The sequence below is a fragment of the Lytechinus variegatus genome, chromosome 17 (genome assembly GCF_018143015.1).
Source record: "Lytechinus variegatus isolate NC3 chromosome 17, Lvar_3.0, whole genome shotgun sequence".
Classification (NCBI taxonomy): Eukaryota; Metazoa; Echinodermata; class Echinoidea; order Temnopleuroida; family Toxopneustidae; genus Lytechinus; species Lytechinus variegatus.
This window is the reverse complement of record NC_054756.1, coordinates 6,173,501-6,186,115: the sequence shown is the minus strand read 5'-3', so window position 1 is coordinate 6,186,115 and position 12,615 is coordinate 6,173,501. Positions and strand designations below refer to the sequence as shown.

At 35.7% G+C, this 12,615-nt stretch overlaps 1 protein-coding gene across 1 annotated transcript; it reads right to left on the bottom strand.

The window, feature by feature from the left end:
- LOC121430709 (calcium and integrin-binding family member 2-like) lies at positions 1 to 12,615 on the bottom strand. The gene is made up of 8 exons (XM_041628066.1): positions 12,403 to 12,615; positions 8,924 to 8,958; positions 8,045 to 8,144; positions 7,351 to 7,498; positions 6,252 to 6,361; positions 5,783 to 5,871; positions 4,681 to 4,954; positions 1 to 1,675 (listed from the first exon to the last, which is right to left on the bottom strand). Exons 1-7 carry the CDS (start codon positions 12,451 to 12,453, stop codon positions 4,933 to 4,935), a joined length of 555 nt encoding a protein of 184 aa, XP_041484000.1. The 5' UTR covers positions 12,454 to 12,615; the 3' UTR covers positions 1 to 1,675; positions 4,681 to 4,932.

Here is a 12,615-nt window from a genome sequence, read left to right as displayed (position 1 = left end):
TGTATGTCATGGAAAGCCCATGATGAAATATAATCTTTTTTCCACTTTAAATTGTTCTACACTGAATTCAATAAATTTGAAATTTTAGATATTTGATTGTGAAGATGCTTGCTTTTTTTGCCTCAAATAAGTCTCAATATTGTGAGTTTATATTTACAACAAAAGATAAAACATGGACAGGGAAAGTAGACATGGATAGGGAAATTGATTAAATTAAAATAGAATTCATATATATTATTAACAGTTATTTACAACAAGAAATCAGCAACTTTGCTACTTTAACAAAAATCGCCCCTTTTTACATTACGTTTCCTTACAATGTATAGAGATATAGACCATGACTGCCCTATCCCAGAGAGAGAGAGAGGAGGGTCCCTCACTTTATTACCTCACTTCCTCTGATAAAATTCTAAATAACTTCCATGATAAAATATCATTCAGTTTAGTGTTCAGACTTTTTATAATCAGCAACTTCGGTGAAAATTTCATTGGTCTCACTTCATTGGACCAGTCAATATTCCGCACACTTTGATTTTGGGATAATGCACTTTTCCATAGACCCTAGCCTGAGGAACAAGTAGTGTATCTCATGCAAAGGGTTCAATGAGGGTATTATTCAAACTTCTTTAAAAATCATGTTTTCTGAGAATGACATAGTGAGGACAAATGCCATTTTAAGATGTGCAATATAAATTCATAATACATGTATGAATTTTAAAAGTCCATGTAGCACTTTCAAAACATACCAAATTTAAAATGCCCCTGTGTCTTAGTATTCTCTCCTGAAGCATTAGCAATGAAGTAAATGCATTCAAGACACAAATTGTCATAATAACAAGAATATTCAATTCCAATAAGGCAATTCCTCTTATGTTTGTTGCTTTTTTACAAGAAGTAAAAAATATGTAAAATTTATTGAGAATAAAATTGGAATTTTGAAAATTATTCCATGGTCGATCCATGGGACATTTGTGCCAGAAGCAGGAGACTGGTCGATTGTGACACCGCATTGCTAACAGTACATCTATAAATTCAGTGTAATTATCACTTTCATAAATTTCAATTAAATCATTTTAATTATAACATATGTACAAATAGATTGCTCAAATATGAAAGACATAAATTCTTAACTGCGACACCGAACAGGTGCGCAGGCAAAATCAGGCACATTGAAATTCTTGTTAATGGACGAACACACAACGCAAACACACCAAGGCCAGGGCCAGGTAACATGAAGATCAGCGTCTGATCATGGGGCTAATCTTTATAATTGATCATACACAAAAATAAATGCACTCAACCATAGAAATCTGCCTCAAGATCGATTGCTAAGCGTTATGTCAACAGGTCCAGAACATGCCTCAAGTGGAGGTGCGAATGAACCCAAACGGAAGACGCTGTCACGTCTGTACGTCCAGTCATAGATCCTAAAAGACCGTTCAGACGGGATGAATACAATATAGCTTTAGTCACTGTTATATCCCCCCCAAAAAAATAAGAATAATTTAATTTATTTATCTAGTTGTGGTAAATCTTAAGATCTTAAGACGATACTCAAATATCAGACCCAAAATGGACTTGCCAACCAAGCATTCATGAATTTTCAGAAATTTTCACCCAACACTTTTGAGCATCAAATCATATGTACAGTAAGGAGAATTGTGAATGTAATTACCAGTGTTGTAGTCAAGGCTCAAACCTCCAAGGCCAAGGCCAAGGCTTTAATACCCAAGGCCAAGGCTTCCATAACCAAGGCTGATGCCAAGGCATGGAAACCCAAGGCCAAGGCCAAGGCCTGAAAACCTCAAGGCCAAGGCCAAGGCATTTCAATTGTACAATATATGGAAAAAAATTAGAAAACAATGCTTAGGCGGCATACATGACACACAGGACCAAATGTATAAAAGGTGTGAGCGAGCAAAATTTTTGACCCTTGTACATTTAAAACGAAAATAATTTCATGATAGATCCTGTAGATTTAGACATAAAACATTTAATCATTGTTCTAGGCGATTCACATTGCAATAATTATTATTACCAAGGTGATCTGATCCTGGCATGCCCATTCTCAACATATGTCTTTCTCCTCTACCTGGTACAGGGGAGGCAGAATGTATTTTTTTTTTGGGGGGGGGGAGGTCAAAGCCAAAAATGCACTTACAATATAAGTCAAAATGAGAATTTTGGTGCAGTTCAGCAAAGCATTTTTAAGGGATTTATAATTGATAAGACAGGTATTTTGATTTAGGCTTTAATTTCCCGCTATACATGTAGAAAGCATAGCGAGCAAGTGGTTTTGAAAAAAAATCAACTTTGAAGTTGTAAAACTCGATTTTGGGTCAATTATGGTGCTAATCACTGTTAAAAGGGCATCCTTGCGAGATGCTGTAATAAGATGTAATAAGAAATGAAATTTAAATATTTCGAGCTGTTTTCGTAATCATGAAATAGGTGTGCAACTTACTAAACAAATTAATGCGAGCACAAAACACAAGCTGAAATTTTTACTGACCAGAAAAGGAAGCTGTTCTGGACTGCATTTAGTGACTCATAAATAGGATACATAACTCACCAATCAAACAATGCGAGCGCAAAGCGCGAGCTCAAAAATTTGTAATATTCCGACCTAAAAACTAGACATTCTAAGCATTTTTTTTGGGTGTAAATTGAATGCGAACCTTACTTAACAATAATTTATGCAAGCACAATCCAAAATTTGTTGATTTTGAAACCTAAAATTTTGCTCTGTATGCCATGCTTGGCCCCTCAAAATTTTTGGCTCATCATGCCATTGATGCCATAGCCCATTTGGAAATGACGAAATTGAAGTTTGTGTTCAAGTTTACCGAATCTTTTCAGAATATCATTAAGACTTAAAACATTCTTGTTAGTCAAAGAAAATAATACAAGGAAAACCTAATGGAATAGAAATCAACCTTGTTATCATTCTTTAGTAAGTAAGCTATTTTTAAAGTATGAAAATTGTTGTCAAAATTGCAGTCAGATCTGTCAGAATTATTCCTGTCATAAAATCACTATAATCAGTGGCGTACCGTGGGTCACGGCATTGGGGGCACCAGCAGAAACCTGGAACTGCCTAGTGAGCTCGCGAAGCACGCCCAGATGCCAGGTATACTGACCTAATAGATATATTTTTATAAGGACAGTGCCAATGTACGGACATGTATCTCACTAGTCAAATAATGCGAGCGCAAAGCGCGAGCTTAAAATTTTTGATATTCAAACATAAAAAGGGACATTACAATCAATCTTTTGTAATCATGATACGTACCTGTCTCGCTAAATAATGCGAGCGCGAAGCGCGAACTGAAATTTTTGTAAATATTGACACCAAACAGGAAGATTTTAAGGACTATATTTTAGGAATCTTTTATCTATTAAGATTATACACATCTCACCATAGTCATTTAATGGGAGTGCCAATAAGCACTTGCTGATTTTGTTAGAATTACATCTAAACATGCACATAAAGCACTTGTAATCATGATTAACATACCCATCTCACTAATCAAATCTTGCGAGCGCGAAGCGCGAGCTGAAAATTTAGGAAATTCAGACCTGAAGAGGGGCATTTTGAGGCTTGTTTGTAGGAATTCAAGAAGACCTTACGTAGTTCACTAACCAAATGATGCGAGCGCAAAGCGCGAGCTGGAAATTTTTGATATTCAGATCAGAAAAAGGGACATTTTAAGGACTCATTCTAGGAATTGATGGAGAGCAGACATCTTTCAACAATCCACTACTGCGAACGTAAGCACAGACAGGAAATGTTTTATATTAAGACCTTAAAATGGGACAATCACTTAAAGTATTCATGAAAAAAAAGCATACTATTGTACATGTAAAAGAATAACTCGAAGTGCGAGGAAATATATTTGGTAGTTTGGTGTATATTGACTTGAAAACGGGAGGTTTTAGTATAGCAGGATTATATATCTCGGTAAACAGACAATGGGAGCACCAGGAACAATGAAGACATATATGCCCTGACCCAATTATGTTTCATTTATATGAAAAAAAAATGTTTCTTATGTAATGTAACATAATTATAACATTATAATGAACATTAATGTTTTCTTTCCCACTACGTTTCTCTTCCTTTCTCCCTCTTTTCCTCCTTTTTTTTAGTCAGCCGATTTGGGGGGGGGGGGCACGTGCCCCCATGCCCCCCCTGTAGTTACGCCACTGACTATAATCCTACATGTAATCATAATTATTATCATTATTATTGATATTGTCATTATCCTTATTAGTCATGATTACATCATATTACCAATAAACAATATTAATTTTCATCACTTCTCTTTGTTACATAATTATGTGATGATAATTGCAACTGATGGCACTGCTAAGTACACTTACTGCTTCTGCTGCTGCTGACTGGTAGTATTTAGTGTCATTAGATGTACAGAACAATTGAAACATTTGTAATTACTTTTATAAAACAAATGAAAGTACAAAATACAAAATGCCTTGAAAAAGCCTTGAAAATGCCTTGAAAATGCCTTGAAATTTCAAGGCTCAAAATCCTCAAGGCCAAGGCCAAGGCCCTCTCAAGGCCAAGGCTTGAATGTTCAAGGCCAAGGCTTTGAAAAAATAGGCCTTAAGGCGCCTTAAGGCCAAGGCCGAGCATCAAGGCACTACAACACTGGTAATTACATGTAAAATTTACATTTGACTCTGCCTGGGAGAGGCAAGGCCAGGAAAAAAGTGCCGTAAGGCCTGCCTTGACTACATCCCTGGCAATGGTTTTCTGAAGAAAAAAATCACCTTGCACTGTATGACAAGGTATCAGTTTGCAGGAGAGAATAACATTTATAGAGTATTTATCTTTTTTAAATGATCTTTTCTGGTTACCAGGCGGGTGAAACTGAGGGTGGGACCAGCAAAGAGGAAGCTCCTTACAGACTCTTACAGGCGGATGCGGAAAGTGCTAGAAGTATAAAGAAAAAGAGTAGAGAAAATATGAATTAATAACAATTTTAAGGGAGGGGTATGAAGTAAGACTGCTAGCCTTTATTGCCTCCACATCATAACAGGTAATTATTTAATCAAACTACTTAAATTCATACTAAATGAGTTAATCAAAGACTTTCATTCCCCCAACAAGAGGAAATTGTTAAGGATTATTTAACAATATTGTCGCATTAGCAGAGATGTAATTCATCAAACAAAATCACCAAAGCACCACTGGCAGAAAAAAGAGAATAATGGATAGCTGAATGTATAGCATTTTATTTACTTTTTAAAGTACATGTAATACCCATCCACAAAATATTGGCCAGCAGTACAAGAGGAGGATTTAATAATAATAATAATGCTATATTTAACCAGGGTAGCTACTTCAGTTCCAAAAACTGTTCTCCCAGCGGGCCCTGCAATTATCATTACCCCCAGCTAGGCTAGACTACCTATTCAGGTGCACACAGCTTTTTGAGGAATTAGTTCCTGCCAGTATCCATTTACCTCGCCGGGGTCGAGTGCACCACACTACGGATGACTTCCTTGTTGAAAGAAACTACGCCATGGCTGGGATTTGAACCCACGACCCGGTTTCCAAGTCTGAAGACTATTACATAAATAATGAGAGGATCCATTTTTGTTTGTCCAATGTGTGGGTCAAATTCCACACCATTCTCATCATATATCTAATCGAAATTTCAAAAGTGTAAATGAAATGTTTTAACCCCTTTAATAACAAAATCACCCAAAACCTAATAATAGGATTACATTGAAATTCAACATGAAAAGTGGGAATTACTTCATGAAGTCAGGGGCCTTGGAGATGACATGCTCAAACTCCGCAAAAGACAAAGCATCATCGTCGTCAAGATCAGCTTCTTCAAAGATCTGAATAGAGAATAAGAATACATCATAAGGTGGAAATGGAGTTCAAAAAGTTGGTATCAAATTCCCTATAGTAGTTGCCACTATTCTAATGACCCATATGTAAAATGGATACGATATGAAGAGAAAAACATAGAAAAAAGAAATCCAACTAAAAAGAAAAACAAAAAATTTGTTTGACAAAGAACATTTGAACCAAAAATAAAAAGTAATGTCTACTGCACATTTGTAAGATTGAAATACTCAAATATCATTCACTAAATCACATTTTACCAAAGCTTTAGGCAGACTTTGAAGACAACTCTCCAGTCCCTGGGCAAGTTGTCCTCCAGAAAAATCCAAGAAAAAAAATGACCTTGTAAAGAATTCTTGATCATACTCACATTATTGATGAGATGTTGCATGTCATCGTCAGTGATCTGTTGCTCACCAGTTAGTCGGTTCACCATCTCACGAATGTCTGCACTGCTGATAAAATCATCCTCATCAAAGTCTGAAACAATAAAGGGGATTTACAAAAATATCTTAACACCAGTCTCATGTTAAAGCTATATAAACTATTAGCAGGTGCAGTCAACACTGATTTTGTGAGAAAATCTTTAAAACCACGATTAATTGTAGCTTTATCATTGTGGATCTACATCTGGTACTTTCGTAAACTACCCTGAAATCATGAAATCTAAGCTGAAAAATAATCACAATGTAAATAGGAAACAAAGGAAAGCACATGTGAGCAAATGTATTACTATTTCCTTGAAAAATGTCCAACATTTGGCTTGAATCCCATGCTTATTTTTCTAGTTTCTGCAATTTCTTGAGAATCATTTGGCAGATATACGTTGGTGATGTTTTTACATCATTGCTGAGAAAGCACAAATGATTGTACATGTAAGCAAGTAACCAGAGGACCAGTCACATCTAAAATAAGCAGGGGGAGCGCCAGGGTATTTTGAAAAGGGAGAGAACCTGTATGTAGAATTGACTATTTTTCTCAATTGAACAAGAGTGAAATAGAGTTTCATGACAAAAATTTCATACATGTACTCTTCATTGTTTGTATCATCATTACAAAGTGGACAGCATGTTTGTGTAGACTTTGAAAAAGGACCCTAAACAAAATTATAATCTCTGCCATTTCATCTAACAACCATTTGGTCCAATAACCATTTGGTCCAATCATCACTTTGTCTAATCGCTAGTTCGTCTATGACCATTTCGTCTAATATCCACTTTATTTTCATTAATTTAGCCCAATGAACACTTAGTCCGATTACATGTAGACCAAATGGTACATGGACTATATGGCTATTGGATCAACTAGTTATTATATGAAATGGCATAACATGTGGATAGTGGATGAACTAATGGCAGACCAAATGATAGTAAGATGAGTTGAGAATTGAACAAATTGGCTTTAGACAAATCAGAAATGAAACCTCTCATGCCCCTGTCATTGTTAAAAGTGGATGCACTTGTTCATACCATAGATTCTGAATGCATATTCTGCTTTCATGCTCTTGGGGGCGGAGTCACTGAAGACGGACATCATGTCGAGAAAGTCTTCAAACGTCAGGGAGCCGTCATCGGTGGAGGAGAATACCTTACAGATGCGATCCTTGAAAGGGTTTACCTGAAAAATCAAAGAAACAAACAAGGGGTCGTGCTCAGCCGATTTTACTTATAATTGACATTCCTTCGAAACAAGATAAAAGTTTTTGAAATACATGCAATCAGTTCTTCGACACAAGTTCTTTGCAATCAAGATAAATTGTTACTAAATCGTAATTGAAATTGTATTGTACAGGTTTTGCCTTGCTTTTTGTTCCTCAGGCAGAAACACTGAGAAATCAAAATCGCCCACTTTCTGTGTCCCTCAATTATAAAATCCCGTCGCCTCCCGTTTATGGCTGTTGTATACAGATTCCCCTCCCCCCCTAAAAAAAAATGTCTTTTTACCCTTTACATTTAACTCATAGCAATAATTTTCAACCTAGATTGGTATCCCTACTTACACTTGTACATGTATGTACGGTACTTGTAAATTTCATAAATTGAAATATTTCAACAACAACAACAACAACAAAAGAATATATTACAGTGGAAAAAAATCCACTTTTACATGAATAACTAGAAAAGTGACTTGAATAATAAAACAAATTTTATAGAACATTAGTACCTTCAATTCTGGTAGCTCAAGGATTTTGTCCATTGGAAGACATGCATTTTTGTCTCTCCTAACAGCTTCTGGGTCTAACAGATGAAATCTTTTGTGTACACTGCAAATGAAAATTAAATGAATATAAAACATAAATGAAGCAATACACAAGATTACTCTCTCTCTCTCTCCTCAAGCAGTAATGTATAATGCACTTGGCAATGCTGTCAAACACTGGAATGCAAGACAGGTGATTTCTGCCTAGACAGGCAAATCTCTTGGAATTACAGAAATCTTTGACATTTAAAAAATGTACATGTACATGTATATAACACAAGTTTTACATATTCTGGTCAGGGATGACGTTTCTAGGCGATTATTTGACTTATGGATAGTTGACTTACATGCATACAGAATCTATTGTATAATAGATAACTGAGAAGGCCTTAGAATTACATAAAAGTTCTGTATTATCATTATTTTAAGGGCAAGACTATGTTTCTATAGGACAATTTTCTATAAACAAGTAGCACAGGTGTGGAGAACAAAGGGGGGGGGGTGAGGTGCTATGCAAATACAAAGTGCACAATAAATCTCTAAATATCTGAGAGGGACATCAAGGCCATTCGATGGGCTAATAGACCATCCACAACAATGACCTTCAATGGCATAATAAAGGGCTCAACACTATTGCTTGCCTGGGGCAGTAGAATGTCACACCAGGCAAGAACAGTAGGCCTAATATTAATTTCAGCCCTGTATAAAATATCAAGCATTTCACAAAAAAGTATTTCTGAACAAATAGAAAGAAAAAAATTGTGAAATTCAAGTAGGGTAGAGTATTATGACACTGTAATGCAGTAAATTAATTGATGAGTAAATGAAATTAGTCATACTTACTGGAGGATTTCCTTTTTGCTAAAGAATGTCAACTCCTGTAAGGAAAGAAAAAACAAAGTTTTAACATCTAAAATCTTATATACATGTACATACGAGCTTGTAGACTAAAGTTTAAACTTGATTAGCAGCATTAAATAATGCAAAGAGTATTAACACAACCAATTTTTTATGAAGAAAGAAAAAATCAGGTGCAGATTTGGAGGTAACGAAACAAATTATATCTCGGACCTAAAACCGGCAGTCATCAGTCTATCAATTCTGAATGATTTGAGCCGGGAGGTGGAGCAAGCCTACATGTATTGTTGAGAGGGAAGGGATGAACGTTCCATGCTGACCCCCATCCCACTCCTCCCCCCTCCCTTGGCCATTGCTGATGTTTTGATGGACTGAAATTAGCAACCAAAAACTACAACGATGGCTGATCGAGCAAAGTCTGAGAATTTGAAGGATGACATCGAGATTGAATCCAAAACACAGGTCTACCCAATGCCTGATGTGGCTGAAATTCATGTCAAGGATTGATTAGATAGATAGATATTTGGCAAAAAAGTCTGACAAAAATTTGAGGTGAAATGAGTTTCCAAACATCATCAGGTCGGAATGTGCGATTCTGCATTGGTGCCTATTTTTTGTGCAATCCCCCCCAAAAAAAAAGGTTTCAAAATTCTAAAAAAAAAACTTGTCCAGATTCCAGACACCCGACCCTCCATCCACTCATTCAATGAACAAGGTTATAACACAACCTTGTTCTCTAGTTTGGGAAGGTTTGCAATGTTTGGCTATCAATTTTATTTTGTTCTTGGGGACAACTGCTGATTTCTTACACTGTAAGTTTCCACTACAACTATAACTAGGCTCTTAGGTAAATTGAATTCTTTGAAATACAATTTTTTTTCTAAATTAAACATTGAGATTAAAAAATTACCATTTTCTTGAAATTTTTCTTTTCACCAATAGAGGGCCTACATGTACAAAAAATATGCCCACAATCAATTTTTTTTTGCTCCCGTGAATACAAAAATGGACTCCAAGACCCCAACAGTCGTACCCACAATTCATTTTTCATTAGTAACTTGGGGCCAAAGTTACTAATGAAAAATAAATTGTGGGTACGACTGTATGGAAATTAGTATTTTGGGTGACAAAAGTGGTATTTTATTGAATATTTTACACGTGTGTTGTATACTGCATGGACCCAACGTTACATTTATGGTACTAGTGGATCGTATACCGGAGACTTTTCATGAATTCAATGATACTGAGAGCGAACATAAGAGCGAACATAATGTTCTCACGAAATTCAACAAACTTTTACCATTTACATGTACCAACAAAATTTTTGTAAAAATTTTGCCGAAATCATTTTTTTTATAATCTCATCTTCCAATTCAATTGGACCCCTCTTCGTGCTCTTCGGCTTTGCGTGTGAAATATTTTGGTTAGGCCTAGGCCTACATCATGAAAATGGGTTACTGAACGTGTCTTCTGTGTGGGAAAAGTTGAGAAGACAACAAAAGCTATTTTTACAATGACATGCTGATGCTTCAATCTCTATAATTAATTAAAAAAAAATAATTTAAAGAATCAAATTTACTTAAGAGCCTAGACCTAGTAGTATGATACAAAATGGAACCAGATAATTTAAGAAATCAAGCATTTGTCCCAAAGAAAAAGAGAAAATAAGCCAAACATTGCCAGCCTTATTTCACAACATAGGGAAGAGTAACAGAGAACAAGGTTATATCATAACCTTGCTCAAAGAATGAGTGGCTTAGTTAGTATAAACGTTAATGTAAACCACTCATTCAATGAACAAGGTTATGATATAACCTTGTTCTCAGTTACATCTCCATGTGTGGCAAAATAAGGGTGGCAATGTTTGGCCTGTTTTCTCTTTTTCTCTGGAACAAATGCTTGATTTTCTTACACTATCAGATTCCATTACAGTTATTATAACTTGGCTCTTATGTCTGTATGTAAATTTAATTCTTTAGGCCTAAATAATTTTTTTCTGAATTAAAAATAGGAGATTGAAAAATGAAAATTTTCTTGCCATATTACTTTCCACCAATAGAGGGCGTACAAAAATATATGCCCAAAATTCAAGTCTTTGAGCACCCTGGGGCCCTTTTCTCAACACCTGGACAAGTTAGTCATATCTTTATCCACCAACCACGGAGTTAGTTCCAATCTTACTAAACCCGTTTCTCGAAAGGCTTCCTAACTAAAGTACCTTGATATCGATATTATCGGTAAAAGGAGCAGACGAGACGTAGCCTTAGTCACAAAATAGCATAATTTTCAAAAAGAAAAATTATAACAAAATTGCAAATATTGTGATGAATTGGGAATTTCATCTTTTAAGAATAAACGCACAGGTATATTATGCACCATACATACTTAGACCATGAAGACTTCAGCATTCAATTGCTGAGAAAATGGAATTATGAATAATTGATCTCTTGACTAAAAAATCACATGTGGACGTTGAGATGGGTACCCCCGGGACATCCAATTTTAATAGTTTACGAAAGTAAAACCATAACGGTTTTCGTTGTAAAATGATAATTATACGGTATTTTACGATTCCAAACATTATCAAAATATAGTTTAACAATTTTCTTTTAAATCTTAGATACTGAAACTTACTATTTGAAAACAAATTCTATGCATAGATTAGAGATAGAATTTATAAAAATGTTAGTAGGGGTCTGAAAACGACAAATACGAGTCCATTTATGGATGGCCTGACGTGGTAGAATCTTTATCAAATAAATTATTTTACTATTTCAAAGTGAATGGTTTTGTGGAGTATTACCAACAGTTTTTGCAGATTCTTTGTATTACAATGATCATAGAATGCATTATCCAACTTGTTTTTTGATGTAATTTCAACATCTTTGATTGATTACGTAAGATTATAATTTTCTCATTTCTAGGCACTTTTGCATGTCATAGTCTACCCACGTGATGCCACTACGTCATTAAGAAAGAAGTTGTGACAGGTTCGGAGGTGTCATAAATATTTAGTGAGGGTGTTGTACCCGATCTTGGTAAAGAGGGCTTCGTGAAACGGTTAGCGGACAAGTAGCTCACTATCTCCGATTTAGTCAAGAAGTTAGACTTATGACGGTATTGAGAAACGGGCCCCTGGTGAAAACAAAAATTATTCCCAAGACCAAGTTAAATTATGAAAAATAAACTGCAACTGTATCATGACATGTGTATGAAAATTAGTAATTTTGGTCACAAAAGTGATATTTTAATGATTTTTAAAATGTGTGCTATGTACAGCATTGGCATAGATTCCCCACAGGCAGGATGGTTGCAGTCAACAAGTGATGTAAACTAAGTTCGGATATGTACATACATGTAGCTTCGGTTCCACCCAACAAGCCCCAGGCCCCAGGCATCAGCACCACACAAACAGAGGTTTGTGGGGCCTAATTTAAGCCGTAGCTACGGCTACGGAAACTTACTTGATAGTCGTCTAGCTCCGCCTCGGTGAAAACGCTGTGAGAACCTCCCATGACTGTTCACCGGTAAATTTATCCCAGCCAACCACAATGGCACGTTTCTCCTTCCAATAACGCCTGTTAATAAATTTCTTTTATTATTCTGGCCCGTATTATTTTCCATAAAAGTTATAACTAAAACTAGACTTTGATGACGCCGAGTAAAAGTTCCGGTTA

Bases quoted from the DNA above. Each gene is read 5' to 3' on its own strand.
- LOC121430709 (XM_041628066.1), bottom strand. From the start codon at position 12,453: ATGGGAGGTTCTCACAGCGTTTTCACCGAGGCGGAGCTAGACGACTAT. The intron at 7,499-8,044 runs GTACTAATGTTC...TTGATTTTTCAG, and splicing joins TTGAGCTACCAGAATTGAAG to GTAAACCCTTTCAAGGATCG. The intron at 6,362-7,350 runs GTATGAACAAGT...TTATTGTTTCAG, and splicing joins ATATGCATTCAGAATCTATG to ACTTTGATGAGGATGATTTT.